This window comes from Erigeron canadensis, chromosome 3 (genome assembly GCF_010389155.1).
Source record: "Erigeron canadensis isolate Cc75 chromosome 3, C_canadensis_v1, whole genome shotgun sequence".
Classification (NCBI taxonomy): domain Eukaryota; kingdom Viridiplantae; phylum Streptophyta; class Magnoliopsida; order Asterales; family Asteraceae; genus Erigeron; species Erigeron canadensis.
The window spans coordinates 21,577,078-21,599,393 of NC_057763.1; the positions used below are offsets into that span (position 1 = coordinate 21,577,078).

The 22,316-nt window shown below is 33.3% G+C and overlaps 4 protein-coding genes across 4 annotated transcripts; 3 read left to right on the forward strand and 1 right to left on the reverse strand.

The window, feature by feature from the left end:
- Positions 1 to 781: 781 nt before the first annotated feature.
- On the forward strand, positions 782 to 6,982 carry LOC122591677. The gene is made up of 16 exons (XM_043763928.1): positions 782 to 910; positions 1,016 to 1,136; positions 1,304 to 1,400; positions 1,608 to 1,735; positions 1,826 to 1,910; positions 2,031 to 2,162; positions 2,281 to 2,460; positions 2,579 to 2,861; positions 2,950 to 3,111; positions 3,210 to 3,274; positions 4,670 to 4,824; positions 4,900 to 4,992; positions 5,078 to 5,167; positions 5,262 to 5,582; positions 5,675 to 6,113; positions 6,208 to 6,982. Exons 1-16 carry the CDS (start codon positions 782 to 784, stop codon positions 6,980 to 6,982), a joined length of 3,255 nt encoding a protein of 1,084 aa, XP_043619863.1.
- Positions 6,983 to 7,046: 64 nt separating this feature from the next.
- Positions 7,047 to 9,280, forward strand: LOC122591678. Its single transcript, XM_043763930.1, has 6 exons — positions 7,047 to 7,110; positions 7,214 to 7,317; positions 7,419 to 7,774; positions 7,858 to 8,516; positions 8,612 to 8,733; positions 8,864 to 9,280. Exons 1-6 carry the CDS (start codon positions 7,047 to 7,049, stop codon positions 9,278 to 9,280), a joined length of 1,722 nt encoding a protein of 573 aa, XP_043619865.1.
- A 109-nt stretch (positions 9,281 to 9,389) lies between these two features.
- Positions 9,390 to 10,411, forward strand: LOC122591679 (ATP-dependent DNA helicase PIF1-like). Its single transcript, XM_043763931.1, has 2 exons — positions 9,390 to 9,693; positions 9,834 to 10,411. The coding sequence occupies exons 1-2, from the start codon at positions 9,390 to 9,392 to the stop codon at positions 10,409 to 10,411; spliced, it is 882 nt and encodes a 293-aa protein (XP_043619866.1).
- An 8,651-nt stretch (positions 10,412 to 19,062) lies between these two features.
- LOC122591680 lies at positions 19,063 to 19,476 on the reverse strand. Its single transcript, XM_043763932.1, has one exon. It carries the CDS (start codon positions 19,474 to 19,476, stop codon positions 19,063 to 19,065), a length of 414 nt encoding a protein of 137 aa, XP_043619867.1.
- Between the last annotated feature and the right edge of the window lie 2,840 nt (positions 19,477 to 22,316).

Below are 22,316 nucleotides of genomic sequence, written 5' to 3' on the forward strand. Positions count from 1 at the left end.
CAAACAATAATTTTTAAACTTTTTATCCCTATAAACATTTTATCTCTTCGCTCTCGTATTGATGATGTAGAATCAATCTTACAATACTATTAAAGGAGATTTTATGATGACCTAAGAAAATTGTGTTGTCAAGATTTTAGATATGCCACGTTATTGATTTTAGCTTAAAGTTAATCTTTTGTGACATCAGCTTTAGTTATGCATCTTAGTTAAGGACTTAGTTTGGTTCTAACTATGTTGTTAACATTTAGTTTCTTTTTTGCATGCTGAATTTGCAGGAGTTGATAATCGAATGACTAATTGCAGGAGGATTATACACGTTTCCCATGCAGAAAAGTTGGTCAAGCCGAATTAGTCTTTCCAATAATTCAAAATTTAGCTTATTTTCTTAAACCAATACATAATTTAATCTATTAATTGTACTAACCTTCAAAATTTGCAGGACCTTTATACTAATTTGCAGGAGGTTTATACACTTTTCCCATGCACATTAGTTGTGCAACCCGAATTAGTCTTCCCAATAATTCAAAATTTACCTTCTTTTCCTTAAACCAATACATAATTTAATCTTTTAATTGTACTAACCTTCAAAAGATGGTCTATCAAATCATAAGGTCAAACAATGCACTGTAATTTCTGGTGGTTTCCAATACAAATCTTGTGAAAGAAAGATTATCCGATACTCCATTGTTGTTTCCCTATAAATTGGCCCATAACCAAGAAGTTTAACAACACATCTTTTCTTCCTAATTTGTTGACAATCTTAATTTTCTCTTTAATAATGGCAAACGATGGTTTCAGTTTTGTGGAAGATCTTAGTGTGGCAAGCGACTTCTGGAACATGAAGGCCCGAATCATACGTAAATGGGAACAAACCTTCAAGGTGGACATGGTGCTTCTGGATGAGAGGGTAAAGGGATATGTTGTTATTTTGTTTCTTTATAACATGTATCATTTTTAATCCCTTTTTTGCTTAACAGCTAAAGTAAAATTTATATATGATTTATTTTTTCAGGGTAACAAAATACAAGCTCAATGTAAGAACATGTTGTTGTCAGATTTTGGGCAGTATCTTAAAGAAGACTCCACCATTGTCATCCGAAGGTTTGGTGTCGCTAAGCAAAGAGATAAGTATCGTGTGCTACCTTTGAATCACAAAATAAACTTATTCAAGTGTTCCTTCATCCAAACAGTCACTTCTTTCCAAGGCCATCCCTATGGCTTTGATTTTGTTCCTTTTGATGAAATCAATGACAATAGGGCACGTGACAGATTTTGTTCCTGTTTATGTTCTGTTTTGTAGATGTAATGGGAAGGAATGCTTCGTGTGGTGACCTTGACATCTTCAAGAATAAGGAAAAGGAAAGCAAAAGGATGAACTTTGAGTTGCAAGACTTGAGGTTAGTTTTCTTCTCCTAATATGTTGGTTTTTAAAAAGGTGGAGCTTAAATCTTGATTAATCGATAATTAATATTGCATGTACAACACCATATGGGTGGTTTATATAACATAAACTCCAAAGTGTAGACAATTAATGTAAACATATCTAGCAATCCCACTCTTAGAAATTATGTCAGTCATATTAGATTACTTCAAATCACTTTTAGTGGCCAAATTATCAAGTGTACTCTATGGGGAAAGTATGCTGAACAATGGAACAAGTTCATTTGCAACAATAAGTCAACTGAGATGGTTATTGCTATCCTTCAACATGCTAAATTGAAGAGATTTAACAGTAAGTTCTGCTACTTTTTCACTTACACATACATATAACTGCAACATATATAGGCACCTCAATATTGTTGTATAATGTCCTTTTGTTTAGGAGAGCTCACTGTCCAAAATGACATGTATGGAACTAGACTATTCCTTAATGAAGACATCCAAGAAGCAAATGACTTGAGGAGGGGGTACGATTATTACTCTGTAGCTTATTTTTTACAGGAAGTAAATGAAATGTATGAAACCACCTTTTGTATTATAATAATTAGTTCATGTATTTATATTATTCATGTGTTTTTTTTTTTCAGCCTCATATTGAGAGACGGTGTTGGTGCTGCCTCCCAAACCATCCTTGAGTCTCAGACTGTTTATCCTTTCCATAAAGAATTTGTTGTAAACACTGTCAAGAAAATGTGGATGAGATTGGGGAATGTCATGAGGTATACGTTAGTCTATTTGTGAATAAATAACCCTGATTGATTATTAAAAAATAATCCCTAACAATAATTTAATATAATTGACATAGGAGGCAAATTATGTTGTACTTGCTACAATAAGAATGATTGAAGAGGATGTTGGTTGGTTTTACGTTGCCTGTCGTCAACATAGTAAGAAGGTATTGACTAAGGATGAATTTCTGGAACAAGCTATTGAAATCCCAAACCATTTTCTTGAAGCTCCAATAGACGGTCTTTGGTGTCTTGCTTGCAACGACATTGCCATATCTTTTGTCCCAAAGTATATCTTTTTTTCACTCAAACCTTATTTAATTTTCACTCAAATATTATATGACTCTAATTATTTAATTACCAAACAATACTTTGTCTATTATATTAAGGTACAAGCTTTAATTTAGAGTCCAAGATCACACCGGTTCTGTTTCTTTGGTGATGTTCGACAAAGATGTTGCTAAACTGATTGGTTTGTCTGCAAATGATATTCGAGAGAGACAAATACGATCAGGTGAGGTTGACACTTTCCCTCATGAGCTCAATGTCTTGCTAAACAAGCTCTATGCTTTCAAGATCTCTGTTGCAAAGTACAATTTTGAAAAGGATTACTTGGTGTACACTGTGGCCAAAGTTTGTCGAGACCCTGAAATAATTGAGGAACTACAAAAAAAGGATGAAGATGATGAGGTACTTAACTTTTTTAAGAAAATTTTCATACCTTTAAAGTATTTTCTTTCTTTGCAAACATCTAAGAATTTTCATAATCGTTTCATAGGGAAGCCGTGGTGAAGGTGCAATGATCATTGCTAAGCTTGGAGAGTCCTCCCAGTCTAAGCTTGGAGACTCTTGCCAGTCTAGGTTTGGAGATAGCTCACAGGGTGTTGTGGAGTCGGCTGAAGTTGTGGTCGATTCATCTCATTTTATGGTGAAATCTAAGGTTAATTGATAGTGAAAATTTGGTTTAAACAATGTATTATTTATTCTGTTATTATCGCTTTACATGAAATCTAAATGTAATGTATATTGCACTTACAGACTCTTTGTGATGTATGTGAAGTGTGTCCTCTTTCGCCGAATGTTTGGATACCCACCCAGAAAATGTATCCCCCAAAAGTCTTGGTGAGAAAAGGCCTATGCCACAGTTTCACGAAGGAAAAGTAGCTGATCAAGTCTCCACTTCTAAAAGGAGTAAGAAGAAGGTTGAAATTTAAATTTCTTTTGAGTACAAGCAGCAAGCTTCAACAACTTTTGCTGAATCTTTTGGTCAATCTTTTGGTGTTTCCCAAACTGTGTCGTACAAGCTTAGATAAATTTTAGATTGTGTTTAGTTGTTATGTATGGACATTATTAGCATGTATGCTTTACCTATGCTGCTTTGTAACTAACTTTAGAAGTTAACCTTCTACATGCTATGGACATGTAGAAGTTAAACTTCTAATTGTATTATCTTTTGTTATGATGTATTTTAGTGTAACTGTAGATGTAGATTAATTAGTTGCTCAACTACAAGTTGCAAATTATATTTTTTAGTTTCAATATTTAATTCAACTTTATATTTGGTAGGAGAAATTGAAATCACAACCATTATGTTGGGTACTAAATTGAAAATTACTTAAAGTTTATAAAGTTGAGACCAAATTAAACCAAAAAGTGATTATTATTTCAAATATTTTAAAATGTCTTGGCTAAGTTTAAGATTTGTAAAGGGACTTAAAAAAGTGAAACAACATTATGTTCAATGAAAACTTGCAAAAGTTACTTCTAAATTATTCAAAAATTGGTGTAAAATTTGAAATTATTTCCCAACTTTAAATAGTCATTTCAAATGACCAAACATTATATTCAATGAAAATTTTTAAAAATACTTCTAAATTAGTAAAAAGGTGGTGAACATTTAAAATTTAGCTCCAAAATTTAGAGAGTGTTTTCAAATATTTTGAAATGATTTGTATAGGGACTTTAAAAATTGACCAAACATTATGTTGAATGAAAATTTTTAAACCTACTTCTAAATTATTAAATATTTGGTGAAAATTTAAAATTTAGCTCCAAAATTTAGAAAGTGTTTTCAAATATTTTGATATGATTTGTATAGGGACTTAAAAAATTGAACCAACATTATGTTCAATGAAATTTTCTAAATATTACTTCTAAGTTATTCAAAATTTGGTGAAACTTTGTAAACACACACCATATTATCAACACTTAACACACCTCCACCCTTGACCTTTTACACCAAAATTTTTGATGGATAAACAAAAACACCAATTCATGGAAGAAGATAGTCATGGTGAGCGTACGTTATCACCATCAACTTGTGCATCTAACCGTAAGAAGAGGAAAACTATTTTATAATGTCGTAAGCTTAGTTCAAATCGTAGCTTGCGATCACAAAACAGCCCTTCAAGATCTCCACTTCCAAACATTACAAACTGTACCATAAACACTAATAATCTTACTTCTGGATCAACTCTTCTTATACCATTATCAATTAGATATACCACTTTTCAAAAAAGTCCTGCGATTCTGTGTACTCCTTCATCATCAGTTATTCGAACACCTATAGCGACAAGACATGGCTCTAGAAGCACCAATATTCCAGACTGTACTCCTCCTTCATCTTCCATACCATCATCCTGTGTTCTCAAAGGTAATTGTTTATCACTTTTGCTAATGTTAACCATTTATCGACAATAAATATTAAGTATTGCTGGTCATGTTTCAGAATCTATATGCACAACTGATCGCAGTAGAAGTACAAGTATTCCGGACTTTACTTCTCCATTATGTTCCATGCCAGCGAGCGCTCTTTTTAATGGTTATTTTGTATGACTTTTGCTAATGTTAATTACTTATTACAATTAATTGTAAACATTTATCGACTTCTTTTACGCTGTAAAAAGGTTCCACAACCACAAAAAGTGCATCCAGAATGGTGGGTACTGGTACTCATGATCCGCAACCCACACCTACATTGTCATGTGTAGTTAATGGTAAATTAATGTGATTAATTTAAATATGGAATGTATTTATGCAAAATATTGTTTTCTTCAAATAGTTTTAACTTTTATATTTGTTTTATCCAAGACTCATCCAATCAGACACTATCAAATTCCATTCCTGATACTCCTCCAATTGGATTAAGAGATGCACCTAGACTTGGTGTTTCAAATAGCATAGAAACTCTGAATTATTTGCGCAAAGGAAAGCAAAAGGTAACTATTGGTAATCAAGAAAATAGTTTTCCATTTACAAGGCCTGGTTTAGTGTTCAATAAGCCTACTAGAAAGTCTAATTCTAGACGCAAATCCTCCAATTTGAAAATGAATGACATACCTGCATTCAATTTAGAGATTTTTAATGATCCTTCAACGGAAGAACTTAGAAAGATGAAAGGCGTTTCTTCAGGTATTTTTTGTTGTAAAATTATTTGTCTATGATTTTGGTTAGATACATGTCATCAATAATTTAATTACATATCCTTTTTTAATGTTTAAAAGAATATATTGATCATGGCGATCAAATACATGTTTGTGCCAATTGTCATGCCATGATGTGGGAAGCTGAAATGCTTAGAGGGAATAAAAATGGTAAGAAGCGATCATTTTCCCTTTGTTGTAAGAATGGACAAGTTCAACTTCCTGACGCAATAGAACCTCCACCTTTGTTACGGAATCTTTTTAAAGGTTCCCATACAAGGAGCACCAATTTTATGAATAACATCCGTGCTTATAACACGATGTTCTCTTTCACATCGATGGGTGGTAAGGTTGACAAAAGTGTTCAAAGTGGTAGAGGTCCATATTGCTTTAGACTACAAGGTCAAATTTGCCATAGAATGGGTAGCCTATTGCCTTCTGCTGGAGAGCAACCAAAATTTTCCCAACTTTACATACACGATTCAGAGAATGAGGTTCAACATCGACTAAATGCATTAAGGTTAGTGACACCGTTGTGTTTATGAAACTTTTATCAATCAGATTTGACTTTTTGTAAAATCAATATTAATTTCTGTGGACATTCTAAATAACAGTGGAACTGGTGTAAAACGCGATGATCTTGATCCAGGCATAATCAACCTTCTTAAGAATATGCTGGACTCTTGCAATCCGCTTGTGAAGTCTTTTCGGATGGTAAGAGATTGTTTGGAAGAAAATGACTTACAAGACGTCATACTGAAACTCATTTCAACAAGAGAAAAAGACGGTAGAACTTACAATTTGCCCACCGTCTCAGAAGTTGCAGCCTTAATAGTTGGTGATATTGACGGATTAGTTGATCAAAGGGACATTGTTGTTAGGACCTGGTCTGGATTTCTACAAAGAATTAGAGAGTTGCACCCTTCGTACCTTGCTTTACAGTATCCGCTTCTTTTTCCGTTTGCTAAAGATGGTTTTAGGCTAGGCATTAAACACAGAGGGATTCCAGATGACTGTAATAAACTGAAAACCAACCTTACACTGAGAGAGTTTTTTTGCTACAGAATACAAGACCGAATAAAACCTTTTTCACTGATAACATATGCCAAAAAATTGTTTCACCAATTGTTGGTGGACGCATACACCATGGTGGAAGCTGATAGGTTGTCTTACGTCAATCTACAACAACCTAAACTAAGAACTGATACATTCATAAATTTGCGACAGAATATGGAAAATGGTAACAATAATGGATCGAAAATAGTTTACTGGTGGAGCCAGGTATATGATGCAAAAGTATTTGGACGCCATGGCTATATGCAAGACTGTAGGATATCCGAATCTTTTCATAACAATGACTTGCAATCCCAACTGGCCAGAGATCCATAGGTGTTTGTATAATAAAAATCTAAGGCCTGAGGACAGGCCTGATATTCTTACAAGAGTTTTCAAGATGAAACTCGATCATCTGATAAACGAGGTTAAGAATGACCAAATTTTTGGTCCTCTAAAAGCAGGTTAGTTGCTTTCTTTATATTCCCCATTCAATTTATACATTTTATTGCTAATCATTATATAACAAAGCTTTTTATTAATTACTTGCCAATCTTCGTGAAACAGTTATTTATACAGTGGAATTTCAAAAACGTGGCCTACCTCATGCGCATATTTGTTTGTTCTTGAGCCCTGACCACAAATTTCCAACAGCAACACATGTAGATCAGGTAATTAGTGCTGAAATTCCTGTCAAAGAAGAAGATCCTGTGTTGTATGAACTTGTGAGCCAATTTATGATTCATGGCCCTTGTGGTAAAGATAATCCCAGTTGTCCATGTATGGTTCGACAAGAATGCACCAAAAAATTTCCAAAGATGAAACCTCTGTTGATGATGATGGATATCCCGTGTATAGGCGTCGAAACACAGGTCGTACAGTGGAAAAGAATGGCGTCCCACTCGACAATAGATTTGTTGTTCCTTATAATGCTTCCCTACTTCGAAAGTACCAATGTCACATGAATGTAGAATGGTGCAACCAGTCAGGTTCAATAAAGTATTTATTTAAATATATAAACAAAGGACCTGATAGAGTGACGACAGCAATATATGAAACAAGTCAGCAGAAAGATAAAGATTGTACGGAAAAAATAGTTGATGAGGTCAAAAACTACCTGGACTGCAGGTAAAAACTTCTTTAAAAAAACTTTTTAAGTTTACAAAACTATCAAGTAAGCTCATAAAATTAACACTCCCTTATTGTGGCAGGTATGTTTCTGCTTGTGAGGCGGCTTGGAGGATTCATGGTTATGATATACACTATAGATGGCCTCCTGTTGAAATACTACCATTTCATGACAAAGATAAGCAAACTATTGTATATGATGAGAACGCTAATCTTTGTGATGTTGTTACTAATCCCACTGTCAAACAGTCAATGTTTATTCAGTGGATGAAATTAAACAAAGTTGACCCGTTTGCCCGAACCTTGTTATATGTCAACTTTCCAAGGCATTATGTTTGGATTCGTAAAGATAGGAAATGGGAAAAAAGAACGCATCCTGGTGGTAGTATTGGAAGAATTTCTTATGTTCCACCCTCACTTGGAGATATTTACTATTTGAGGATGTTGTTGAATCATGTCAGAGGGCCTTATTCTTGGAAACAATTAAAAACTTTCAATGGGCAAACTTTTGAGACCTACAAAGAGGTCTGTGAAGCAATGGGTCTTTTGAGTGATGATAAAGAATACGTTGAAGCAATTGAAGAAGCAAGCAGTTGGGCCACTGGTGCTTTTTTGCACCATTTCTTTGTCATGTTATTACTTTCTAATTCCATTACATCTCCAGTTCAATTATGGTCAAAAACTTGGAAGTTTTTAAGTGAATACATTCAACACCGGCAACGGTCCATTCTTAATTGTCCAGGTAACAGATTATATTTTAAAAAATATATTTTATCTTTTTTATATAGAAAATAAATTCTTTAATGAAATATTAACAAGCATATACCTTTTTTGTAGGTTTGGTTCTTCAAGAAGATGAATTGAAAAACCTATGTCTATCGGATATTGAAGGGTTGCTAAGAGCTAACGGCAGTACACTCACAAACTTTCCCGATATGCCATGTCCTGACGAGGAATATGTAACATGCTTGAACACAATTGATACGAAGCAAACTTATGTATGATAAGGTTGCTTTACAAACTGAGCATGCGACTTATTTAAGTAGCTTAACCCAAGAACAACATCATGTTTATGATACTGTTATACAGGCAGTTGACAAGAATGAGGGTGGTGTTTTTTTTGTATATGGATATGGCGGGACTGGGAAGACCTTCCTTTGGAAAACACTTAGAGCTGCTGTACGTTCTAGAGGTGATATCGTACTAAATGTTGCATCAAGTGGCATCGCATCGCTCCTGCTAGAGGGGGGAAGAACGACACACTCAAGATTTATTATTCCAATACATATAGTGGAAAATTCGGTATGTTCCATCGACCCCCAAAGTGATCTTGCTGGTTTAATTAAGGAAACAAAACTAATTATTTGGGATGAGGCACCCATGATACATAAACACTGTTTTGAGGCCCTTGATAGAAGTATGAGAGACATCTTAGGTTCCGATACGCCAAATAGTGAAAATTTTGGTGTTTGGAGGGAAGGTTGTTCTCTTTGGTGGCGACTTTAGACAAATTTTACCCGTTATTCCCAAGGGCACCAGAAGTGACATCATAAATGCAACATTGAATTCTTCTTATCTATGGAATCATTGTCGTGTACTCAAGTTAACCGTAAACATGAGGTTAAGAGTTGGGAGCCCCGAGTCCGATTTAAACGAAATCAAATTGTTTGCGGATTGGATTTTGAAGCTTGGAGATGGTCTTCTTGGCGAGGCAAATGATGGCGAAGTAGACATTCCAATCCCTGCCGATTTACTTATTGATGACACCGATGATCCAGTGAAATCTCTAATTACGTTTACATATCCTAATATGGATTCTAACTTGCATGATCCGCTTTATTTTCAACAAAGAGCCATACTGGCTCTAACCCACAATTTAGTCAATTCTATCAATGAAAAGTTGCTTGAATTGATTCCAGGTATTTTTATTTACCATTCTTTGTTCACTAAATACAGATTTTTTGTTGTACTAATTTCAGAGGATACTCTCCTTTAATTGGATTTTTCCGTTGTGGTTTATATTCTCAATTGGTTATTAAATTTCATAAAATGGTTGCAGGTGAAGAAACAATTTATCTTAGTTCAGATAGTATATGTGAATCTGAACAACCTACCGAGTTTGATAGTGCATTATTTTCTACTGAAGTTTTAAACAGTTTGCAACTATCGGGATTACCTAACCATAGATTAGTGTTAAAAGTAGGCACTCCAGTGATGTTACTTAGGAACATTAACCAATCAAATGGTTTATGCAATGGAACACGCCTGCAAGTCATGAAACTTGGGAAACATGTGATTGAAGCCAAAGTCATCACCGGGACGAACATTGGTCAATGTACTTTAATTTCAAGATTGAAGGTGACACCATCAGACAAAAGAATTCCCGTTAGAATATGTCGAAGGCAGTTTCCTATTGCTGTATGCTTTGCAATGACTATAAACAAAAGCCAGGGCCAATCTCTTGATCGTGTGGGTTTGTATCTTCCTCGGCCGGTTTTCAGCCACGGTCAGTTGTATGTTAACGTATCCCGAGTCAAAAGTAGGAAGGGACCGAAGATCTTGATTACTGATAAAGATGGCAACCTTGCGGGCACTACAACTAATGTTGTTTTTAAAGAAGTTTTGCAATATTTATGAAATGTAGTTCCGTATCATAAAACTCAGATGTTGTTTGTGTTTGCTATCACTACTAATCGAAATGGTTCATCTAGCCTATTTTGTGCATTACATCTATGTTATAATTCAAGATAAACAAAAATACACAACACACATACAAAAGAACCTACACATAATTACGATAACTAATTTAATACATACCCAAAATTTGTCACATTTATACATCAAACCTCCTTAAAAGACATAATAGTAGCAAGTTTAGTTACCAAATCAACCTACAAAGAATAACCAACAAGTTCTAGCAAATGTTAACCATTAGACAATACCACATATAGTACCAAGTATCACACCAGATATACACTTTCATAAACCAAATATCATACATGTTGAACATTACCATCCAAAATTGTTCTTCCACCCGCATGAAAGTTCAGCAACCTCTTTTAACATATTAGGTCAAAATCAGCCACGTCTCCTTCACAACTCTCAATATTCAATTTAAGCCTAATTTCACACTTTACATCATTACGTACTATCATCCTAGTGTCCTCAACGACTTTTTTCTAGTTGACTTGCAATAAAACATGGGTGTCATCTCCTGGTCGCCTACTGTCCCAACGGATAAAAACTTTTCTAGGATACCAAGCAGTGTGATGATGAACCTTAGCCCAAAGGTACTTCTGCATTTCATGCATTCGAACAAACTTTTTGGGAATAGTCTACAATATAAAATGGATCATATTATATTTGGGAATTGAATACAATAACACAATTTATTCTTCACGATGTATATATATATACACACACTTTTTATTTCAACAATTACCAGGCAACGTGTTCTTAGGTTGTGAGGACGAAGTTGAACAGTCATCCAACTATCAACAGGTGGTGACAGCAACAGGTGGTGCAGAAGGCTGATGCATTGCATAATTGCTTCCATCACATATTGTTGCTTCATTCAATGGTTTTCCAAACTTTCTTAAGATGTGTTGTTTAACAAAATCTACATAGTCTTCATCCCAAACACTTTCACAATCTGATGAAGCACAAGAAGTCCCGACATCAATCTCCCCTATCGCACATGTATATTACACAAGTCAGTTACACACTAATTTAAGTAACATTTTTTCACAAATATAAAGTAATTGATTTATTCTAAATAGACTTACTTTTTGCAGAAAAGTGAGCACAAACGCCATTGGTCTTGAATACATCACAAACAAAGCTTCCATCTCTCAATGTTGAATTTGAAACTTTCAACGTCCTTCCTGGCCTAAAATCATTATCGATGCAGAAGTGTACCCAATTAGTCCCCTCAAATCCTGCTGCCATAGGTCCAGTTAACAATTGGTGATTAACTTTGAATTCACAATCATCATAGCACACTTCAACAGTTGCAACTGCCACAGGCCCGGTTACTTTGCAAATTTTTGCACCTTCCCTAACACCGTTACCATTCAAACACTCCAGCAATTCATATGGTAACTTCTGCAACAACAAATTAATCAAAGATTACCACAAATTCATCAGCCATAATCTAAACTAATATTATTAATTTCTTAATAACCCACCAATTTTGTGAAAGAGGCTACTGTGACATCCACCAAACAACTATTAAGGTATCTTTCCCCATCTGCTCCCAGCGTATACTCCAGACCGTCGACATCAAAGAATTGTACTTCAAACAAGTTTTCTGGTTGGATTTGTTTTAGACATATCTTAGGCCAAGGTGGGTGGACAGCAGCACAGCCAAGAAAATATTTCCAGTCCTTTCCATCAACTTTGATCAGACCATTCCCAAGGCGTTGTAGTTGAAGAGTGTATTTCCTGGTTTGGTAATGCACAAAAACAACATGGGTGGCAGTTCTTGGTATTGCATTACCAATGTTCCTTGGCAAGACCTATAGTGTATACAACAGTCATCACCTAGTTCGTTGCACACTGATTAAAGTATACTAATAATTAAACTTACCATTCCTTCTGCTAACTCCGGTTTTAGAGAAAGCTCCATGAAAAATTGAAATGGTATCTGTTTTTATATATCCGTTATTAAATAAATAGAAATATAAAATATATATGCTCCCAACAAATAAACAAACAATCAATGAATACAAACATGGTGCTATTCAGAAAAAACTAATAAATTTTACCAACATGGTCCCAACCACAAAGATAAGATGGTCCCAACAACAAAGACATAGTATATATGATTACAAAAGGATTCTGACAACAAACTTCAAGTTATATTCTTTAACTCACTAAAAGGCTAAATCGGTTGAAACACATGGTATGAGTCCAAATTAAAGAAAAATCCATGGTCCCCTTATTAAATAAAAAATCCGATCAAGTACATCAAAATTGATTACCTATATAAAAGCACATGGTCCCAACCTAAAAAACCCCTAAATCTAACATATATAAAATTATATGTATATCAGAAACCCTAGATGCTATATTATTTTAATACATATAGATTTATTGGTCAGAAATACCCTAATCAAGACATATATACTGCAAAGAAGAAAAAAGAAAACTTACCTTTGGGGCCATTAGGGTTAGCGGTTTCAAGGAGACGGTAAAATAGGAGATAGATATCAAAATAAGTAAAATGGTTGGCAGAGGTAAGAAATTGTAACTATTCTAAACGTATAGTATATAGTAGGTTACTTTTAAACAGGTTTTTACTTGAAGTTAATTTTAAGCCCAATTTAGTCTACATTTAAGCACATTCACTCGGACTATTCTTCCTAACGCATAAAGCCCAAATCAAAATGGTTTTTCTGTAATTAACTTTTCTTAAGTTTTACTACTAATACCTTGGAAACCATTATTATGTTTAAATAAGCATCGACAATTACTTCTTATTTTGTGGATAGTAACTTATTTGGGTCAACTATACATGTTTTTAAGAATAAAACATATATCAGAAAAGATGTAAAAAAAAAATAAGCCAACCAAACTACAACTAAACATTAATGGATTACAATATAAAGTACAGACACAATTAGGTTCAATTACTGAATATACATCCACAACATTACCACACGAGAAGTTAAAACACCACATTGGGCTTAACATATAAAATAGAACCAGACGACGATAAAATTAAACACCAAGTACCAGAAGTTTTTACCGTAATACAAAACATAAAATCGATTACAAAGTGCTTAATAGCATACATAAATGAAATAAAGTCTAATAACACTAATCTGAACATATATGTTCAACAAACTTCCAACTCGATAACTTCTCCAAGTACACAGTGATTAGCAATTAGTTGAAACCGGATCATAGCACATGGACTAAATCCAGTTTGTTCAATGAAAGCACTCCAACCGATCGACACAAATAGGTAGCTTTCATCATCGTCTATCCGCCTCTCAATACAAAGGTTCAGGTATGCACTGAACAACACTTCACCATACCGAATAATAGCCCTCTCATAAGTGAACAATTTGCAGAGACGGACAAAGGACTTAGGCACAACCTGCAATAGATATTATTTCTTTAATCCTCATAGTATATACGATCCAGCAATATACACCTTGATATGCATAGATAAACTCCATAAGTGTTTACCAGAATTGGTTTCACAACACTATGATATTGTATTCTTTGAAAGAAGCAATTGCCCAGATCTGAATGACTTTTATGATAACTTTTATATCTGCATATATGACTTTTTATGTCCACACGGTCTACATCATTTGACAACAAGTTCATTTCATGTTCATTTTCTTCTTCATTATCTGCAGCCAGCAGAAAATCAGCAGAGAATGACGTTGCTATGATGTTCCTAACTAATTACATCTAACAAAAAACATATTTAAAAACTATATAAAAACTTACTTAACACAACTGCATCTAGACCAATTTCATCGCTATTGAAAATGTCAACTTTGAAACTCAGATTCTTCAACTTTGTCAACCTCATAATGTAGCCAACTTGGAGGTTGTTTTTACTGCAAAAATTGGTCCACCCAATACCCTCAAAACCAGCTGCCAGTCTTGGAACACCGTCTCCCATATAATCGTGAAAGATATCAACTGTTTCTTCACATCTTTTCCCTGATACAGTTGTTGAGGATTGGCTTTCTCTGTCTTTGTTTTCGTTTAAATCCGACAACAACAATTTATAAAATGCCTATATAACATGATATCCAACACTTTAGTCATATAATAATATCATGTTAATAACATGTATCTTAAAACATGTCGCTTACATATCTAAAGTCAGAGTTTGTGATAAACTAAAAAAAAACAACCTGTTTCACAAATGTAGCTTCAGTTGCCACCATTAAACTACTATTGATAAAAGCGGAATCCATGGACTTGCAAAACTCATGACCATCAGGGGTAAATGTGGCTACTAGAAACGTACGCTTCTTTATCCAGGTGAAAGAAAACTTAGCAATGTCAGTACGAAATCTTGATTTCACAAATGTACTCCACTGACCGCCATAAATCTTATAACACCGACCTCCGAATTTATAAGTACAAACATAGTACTTCTTCTTATCATAATCAACCAATTTCAATGACGTGCAGTCTGGTGGTAAGAAGGTCGTGAAATTTTTGGGTAACATCTAAACATAAGGTCAATGGAGTAGTCATGTCATTTAGTTATTCCAACAAGAGTGTTTATTAATAATTGCAAAAAAAAAAGTTCATTTATCTTACCAATCCTTCTAGCAACTCTTTATTATCACCAGCAGTAACAAGAATTTGGAAATCTAAATCCTGAAATTTATATACATTATTAAATCTTTATCAGACCCTATTTTGCTAAACTAGGGTTACACATTTGGAAAAATTCAATAACATTACACAAACTAAAAGCTTGTACTATACTGAAACTTATTATACCGATTCGAATTTTACAAACAACGAAATGTATAATGACTTGCCTTAAATGTCATCACTGTAAAAGTTACTATAGATCGTATAAGTTTTTTGGAGATTGGATGCGTAGAGGGAAAGGCATGAAGAACAAAGAAAATAAATTTGTGATTGTAAAAGTGTTTGGTACCTTGAGTCAAATGTCTACCTTTTTTAATTAGGTTTTTTTTTTCTCAAAGGAAAAACTTAAAGTATAAATCATTTTCCCTATATATATAGTATATATATATAAAGTATATATATAGATAAATAAGTATAAATAGGATTCCGAAAACTTTTGTAAACTAAATTTATTCACAACATATAAATTTTAATTAACATATATACATCGTATTTTTCTATGTCTCTAAATTTTGAATAATTCTTTGTAAGTATGTGACAAAAAAAATAGCAACAAAGAACTTCATAAGAAAAAAAAAAAAACAAACAAAAAAACAGTAAAAACTGTGAGTGATGATTGATTAGAAAGATAACAAATAATTTTTAAAAAAAATTTGTATATATGAAATTCATCCTCTGCTACTTCTCATCACTCTTTCACAAGTCTTTTGCGTACTCTAGCACTATAGATGTGTTGATCGATGTAGATAAAAAGAATAATTGTTACAAAACATAGTTATTATATATGTTTAGGATATAGGATAAGGTTATAGTTGTTAAACTTTTACAATCTGATTATTTTTTTTACATTTTAAGTTATAAGGTACCTTATCATTTCTTAAGTTATAACCAATACATGTAATTAATGAATTTTTTTTGTCCGTTGTTAGATAAATATGTAGCGTCAACAAAATTTTATATCAATGTTTATCAATTGACCGTGTTTCTACACGGGTTTAAAACTAGTAATGAAGTAAAAGGCATTTCGTTGATAGTACATTTGTGAAAGATGCAAAATTTTAAAAGTTCACAAAAAAAGTTAGTCTATGAAATGCTATACCAGTTTTTTAAAATTAATTACCTTCATATCAATAAGCTATACTACTCAACGTGGCCACCACCATATCTTATCGTCACCACCACCACCCGTCGCAGCATAGTGTAGACATGAGTCTAGTTTACAATTATGTGGTTGATCAAATGATGAGAATGTGCAAAAATGTTGTGTCCACCCTCACGAAGTTATTGATCGAAGATGATTGTGTAGTAAGTGATACCAAGAGTTCGGAATATACTATGAAAGGGGTTATTAATATTTCTTTTTGTGGATACATCATAGTGTACGAATGTTCTTAATATTTTCATTCGAGTGTACCAAGTAGAATATAGAATAAAGTTAAGTTATGGGAGTCAACGTTTAGTTTTACATTGTAATCAAGTTTCGATAGTTTTTGTAATATATTCGACATCCTGTTAGGTGTCTTTATTATTTGGTCTCTACGTACACATATGATGTTGCATCGAATATGAGTTGTTTGTTACTAAAGTTGCACTTTCTTTAGACAAGCTTGAATATCTTTTAGGATAAACTTTCTTCATTATGAAAGAAAATGAGATCTACAATCGTAAGAAGTTTGTACCAAACTATTACTTCCGCATCTTTTAAGTTAGTTTATGCTTGATGAGTATAAATGATCAATTGTTAGTTGGTTATTTCCTATTATCTTAAAAATATTTATTGAGTAAATTCCTTTAGTATAGGATTGATATCATAAATTTTATACATATTTATTTTATACGATATCAGTTTTTTTATGGTTAAATTATATTTATTTTAATGGACTTTTGATATTTGGTGCTCATGTTTTTTTTTTTATTGTAGAATCAAATAATGGTTAATGGTATGAATGAGCTAAGGCTATCCCCGTCGTATGTAAAAGTTTCGTTCGATCGTCATATATAACAATAAAATATTAATGAATCCCACTAGCACCGACCGACGTGTTTGGCCCAGCAACTGATGTTTGGGTAGGCCTCATCCATATTGAAGAGGCAAATATGCAAAGGACAAAAATGCAATTTGTATATCTTCTTTTGTTTTTTTTAAATATATATAATATAACTCAAAACTCAATGTATGGATTCAATCTAAAAAGATAAAATAGGTAACTTTTTTTTAAAAAAAATCAGGTATATAAATTTTATTCTCTATTTATTGCCTACAATACCAAAATATATTTTTATATGATAAATAACTTATTTTTTTTATATGTAAATATATATTTGTTATTTAAAATAGTTTTAAACTAAAATATGTTAATATGTAAAACATTAATATATATGTATTGGTAAAATAATTTGGTTGAGTTGTTGATGAGAGTGTAAAAATTAGTTTTTGTTGGGTTGGATAAACTTAAGAGAGAGAAATTAATTATTTAATAAATAACAATGTTGGGTTGGGGTGTGAATGAAAATGGTCTAAAAGATGTGATTTTTAATATTAAAAAGTTTGTCACATCAGATGAGTATAGGCGTCCAACAAAAACTGATGGAGGTCATTGTTGAGGAGCTTAGCTGAAGTGGCAAGGTCCCACACTTGGGTTATTTTGGTCGCATGTAGTAAAAGTTGGCCCTTAGTGGGGGGAGGGCTTCACCATCCGTCCCCTCCCCTCCTCGGATTTTCACTCCCTCCCCGCTCACTCCCTAAATGCAAGGAGCACTTCCCCGCCACCCCCCACCCTTTATTATTTAATTCATTTTCTATTTATTTTTATTCAAATAAAAACTAAAACTTTTCTTTAATAAATTAACTAATACATTATTAAACTCAAACAACAAAATAAAACACCAAACTATAATCTTAAACAAACCGACAACACAATACATAATTAAACTACCGATCGAGGCCCGGGATGAATGTGCGATAAATATGGTCAATGAGATCCATCCGAAGATCTTCGTGGACGTTTGAGTCTTGTATTTCTGCAAGCCGAGCATCTGATGGTTGTGACGCGACCGGAGGATCTGGAATATAATCAGGACATAATGTGTGGTCCTCGTCTTCTAAAATTATGTTGTGAAGAATACAACACGCATACATGATCCTACTGATGGGGAGTTCTTCCATTTGTCGTGTCGGTTCCTTAAGTATTTTCCATTTTTTTTTATAATACCAAAAGTTCGCTCCACATCCTTCCTTGCAGCCTCCTATGCCTTAGTAAATTGAATCATTTTCTCAATGGTTGGATGAGGTATGGTTTTCACAAACATCGCATATCTTGGAAGATCCCATCCATGAGAAAATATGGGTACTTATATTCGGTTCCATTTATAGTGAAAAAAACCAACGGTGCTATGCCGTTTTCAAAGTAACTGAACAAAGGAGATTGGTTCAACACATTAATGTCGTTGTTTGACCCGGCAACACCAAAGTACGCGTGTCAAATCCAACAATCCTGTGACGCCACTGCTTCAAGCGATATTGTCGGCCAGTTGTGGTCACCTCTCGTGTACTGGCCATGCCAAGCCACCGAACAATTATCCCAAGCCCAATGTGTACAATCAAGACTCCCTATATATACATTTATTAAACCGAAACTATTAAGTAAGCAACGTAATATATATATACACACACACACATTATTAAACCGAAACTATTAATATATATATATACATGCATAAACATGTATAAGTATATATATACCTAACATGCCGGGAAAACCATGATAAGACGCATGATGATCAAAAATGCGTTGTTTATCATTACGCGTTGGCCTACGCAAATACTCATGGCAATATAACTTAATGACTCCATCACAAAAAGCATTAAGGGTGTCGCGTGACGATCTCTCAGACATATTTAAGTAATCATCTAAGCTATCGGGATTAGAACCTTATGCTAACTTGCGAATAGCGGATGTGTATCTCTGAGAAGCCGAGAACCCAAGCTTCCCACGAGCGTCAATCTTCCTTTGAAAATATTCAAAGTTGCTTTCCAAATCTGTAGCAATTTTCAAAAACAACCGCCGACTCATCCGAAACCGTTGTCTAAAAAAACCTTCATCAAATTTTGGCTCGGAGGCAAAATAGTCTCGAACAAGACGGTCGTGGGATTTGATACGATCATATCTATTTGTATATTTCCTTGAAGAGGAGGCAGTCTCGCGGACTTCTTGATCAATCGCGTGATTCGCCATTGCAAAGAGGTTAACATAACGGTCCGTCTCATCGGAAGAACTCGAGTCCGATGGCAAATTTGGGGGTGTTGAACCGGATCCGATGAATAAAGGGTTGTTGAAAGGGTTCATGTTTTGGTGGGAGTGTAAAGGGAAGAAAAAAAAAACAGAATGAAGAAAAAAAAATAGAGGGGAGAAGTTAAGGAAGAAGAAGAAGAAGAAATAGAGGTGAAGAGATTAACGTTCAAAACTTCGTGGGCCCCATGTGACTTTTAATTTTTTTTTTTTAATTCCTAATGGTCAAATCCATCGAGAGGAAGGTGGGGAGAGACGTACCCATGCCGGTCACCACTCAACCGGTACTGGTACCGCGGGGCGGTGTTCCCCTCGGTACCAGACCGGTACCGGTGTGGTCACCGGTCCACTCCCTCCAGCCTTAATTAGTTAATAAAACATGGGATTGGATTTTTGAAGTTTTACATGGGCTTGGATTTCTCTTTTAATTTTATTTGCATTCAATTAGTTACAATAATTCAAGACTTGGACAATATTAATTTTTTTTATCTTAATAATTGTTTTAATGTTTATTAGTTTTGTTATGTTTAGTTAAGTGTTTTATCATCTATTAAAGATGAAGTGATAATATGAATAATGGTTGTACTTTATTATAATTCAAGTTGATTTAATTTAACGTTGTGTTGTGATTTTAATGTATTAACCTTTTCAATTTATCTTTCAACTGTTGGTTGTTTATACATGATTTTAATGGTAGCTAGAGTTGTGTATGAATGATTTTAATTGCTTAGATATAAGTGATTGTTTCTATGATGGGTACGGTAGAAAATAATTAATGGGTAATAAGAATTAATAGGTTAATGGTTGGGTACAATCAATAGATACAATTGTTATCTAAATAACCAAAATAATTAATTCACTAGAAAAGTTATGAAAGGCGTCTCAGGGTACCGGTCTTAGTAATGGAACTAGTTAATTAAGAGGATTGGATAAAGTAACGAACTTGATGGGTACGAGGTGAGTCTTTATTTAGTTCTCGGTTATTAATCAACATGTTTGAATTGGTTCTTCAATTAAGTGCAACCTGAATTTGTAGTGTCATGGATTCGAGGTAGATGACCTTTTAATATTCTTGTTTACAACAAACTCTTTCAGATTAATTCTTCGGAATTACTAACTTGCTTAATTTATTAACTGTTTTCAAAACAAGTGACATTGGGTCATTAAACCACCCCCCATCATCTTCTAGAATTATATTAAACTCGCATTTTTCGTGAATAACAATCCATATGTTTGATTCTGGACATGCCTGTTAGCTATACTATATATGAACGGGTATACTGTCCGCAAATGTGTAGTAGTTGGTAATTAGGTAGTTCTTGTTTATAAATTTAAGACTTAATTTTACAGGATAGATCAATTTGATGAACAAAAAATTGATTGTTTGATAGTTTGCGAACGTATAAATAAGAAAATATTTATATTAAGAAACTATCAGGAAGGGATTCTATACCGATGATATTTAGAAGATAGTACATATGAACGAGGATAGTACGTAATCATATTCCTATGAGATTTAATCTTTGGTTCAGCGGCATCCACAATAATTCTCTTATATGCCCTTTGTGTGGAAATGATATAGAAACGACTTTCTAGTTTCTACATTATGTCAAAATGCAATATTGCTAGAAAAGGTTGGAGATATTAATATGTAAATGGCACGAGACAGATTTACCTAGCTATCTTACTGATCTATTAAAACATGTGGAAGACAACTACATCAGTGACATCAGTGACATCAATGTCATAATTCTTAGTTTCGTTCTTAGTTTCGTATGGTCATATATATATATATATATATATATATATAGGGGTGAGATAATTTGAGACCACCTCTTATTTTAGGACCAACTAGGACCATTGATTTTTGTACACCATCATGATCTACTACGATATACAAGATTTTTTTGTAAAAACACTAAGACTTTCCGGCGATGGATCCATAGAAAAATCATGTGTAAGTTACTTACACATGTGTAACTTACACATGTGTAAGTGTGTAAGTTAACTTACACATGATTTTTCTGTGGGCCCGTCGCTTGAAAGTCTTAGTGTTTTTACAAAAAAGTCTTGTATATCATAGTAGATCATGATGGTGGTGTGTAACTTACGAAAATCAATGGTCATTTTTTGGACTTTTTTTAGTTGGTCTCAAATTATCTTTTCCCTATATATATATATAGTAAAAAGATAAAATGAGAAACAAAAAGATGTCAAGAACTGCAAGAACTAATTTTCAGTTAAAAGGTAAGAGGCTAATATGGTAATTTTATAATACTAACTTTAAATAATTATCAATTAAAAGGAAATTCTCCCATGAATATCTCGATCACTTTATTAACTATCAATAAATTTCCTTAATGTTAGGCCACGTTTGCTTGCGGTTCAACTTTTACAAAACTTCAAAATATAAATAAATGATTTCATGTTATAAAGAAATGATATTAGAGAGTTAAAAAATTTTAAAAAATATACAAGAATAATTATTAATCCGTAAAAGTTTTAATTTTTATTTTAACACAAAAGTATTTTGAAAATTAAAAAGTTTAAAACATGTGTACTAATGTGAAAACATGCGTACTAGTTAAAAAGTTGAAACATGTGTATCGTTAAAACATGTGTACCACTAAAAAATTTTATAATTAAAATTATTATGCACTTAAATTAAAATCATTCACATATGTACTTATTAAAAATTTTATAATTTTTTATAGCTATTATACAAACGTCTTAATAAAACATGTGTGGCAATTAAAAAGTTTAAATTAAAAACATGTATGACTAAGGTTACACACATGTGTGCTACCAAAATAATCATGGTTTTCAAAGAAAATAGATAGTATATTTTCTAAAAATTTACAAAACCGTATTGAACATTTAAAAAAGTATTAATTTTT

What these genes read in the sequence shown, in the direction of transcription:
- LOC122591677 (XM_043763928.1), top strand. Translation starts at nt 782, where the DNA reads ATGGCAAACGATGGTTTCAGTTTTGTGGAAGATCTTAGTGTGGCAAGC. An exon ending in TAAGCAAAGAGATAAGTATC is followed by an intron (nt 1,137 to 1,303) that starts GTGTGCTACCTT and finishes TCTGTTTTGTAG; the next exon opens with ATGTAATGGGAAGGAATGCT. An exon ending in ATTGTCATGTGTAGTTAATG is followed by an intron (nt 5,168 to 5,261) that starts GTAAATTAATGT and finishes GTTTTATCCAAG; the next exon opens with ACTCATCCAATCAGACACTA.
- LOC122591678 (XM_043763930.1), top strand. Translation starts at nt 7,047, where the DNA reads ATGAAACTCGATCATCTGATAAACGAGGTTAAGAATGACCAAATTTTT. An exon ending in TTTTGGTCCTCTAAAAGCAG is followed by an intron (nt 7,111 to 7,213) that starts GTTAGTTGCTTT and finishes TTCGTGAAACAG; the next exon opens with TTATTTATACAGTGGAATTT. An exon ending in CATGTCCTGACGAGGAATAT is followed by an intron (nt 8,734 to 8,863) that starts GTAACATGCTTG and finishes ACTGTTATACAG; the next exon opens with GCAGTTGACAAGAATGAGGG.
- LOC122591679 (XM_043763931.1), top strand. Translation starts at nt 9,390, where the DNA reads ATGAGGTTAAGAGTTGGGAGCCCCGAGTCCGATTTAAACGAAATCAAA. An exon ending in GTTGCTTGAATTGATTCCAG is followed by an intron (nt 9,694 to 9,833) that starts GTATTTTTATTT and finishes AAATGGTTGCAG; the next exon opens with GTGAAGAAACAATTTATCTT.
- LOC122591680 (XM_043763932.1), bottom strand. Translation starts at nt 19,476, where the DNA reads ATGAACCCTTTCAACAACCCTTTATTCATCGGATCCGGTTCAACACCC.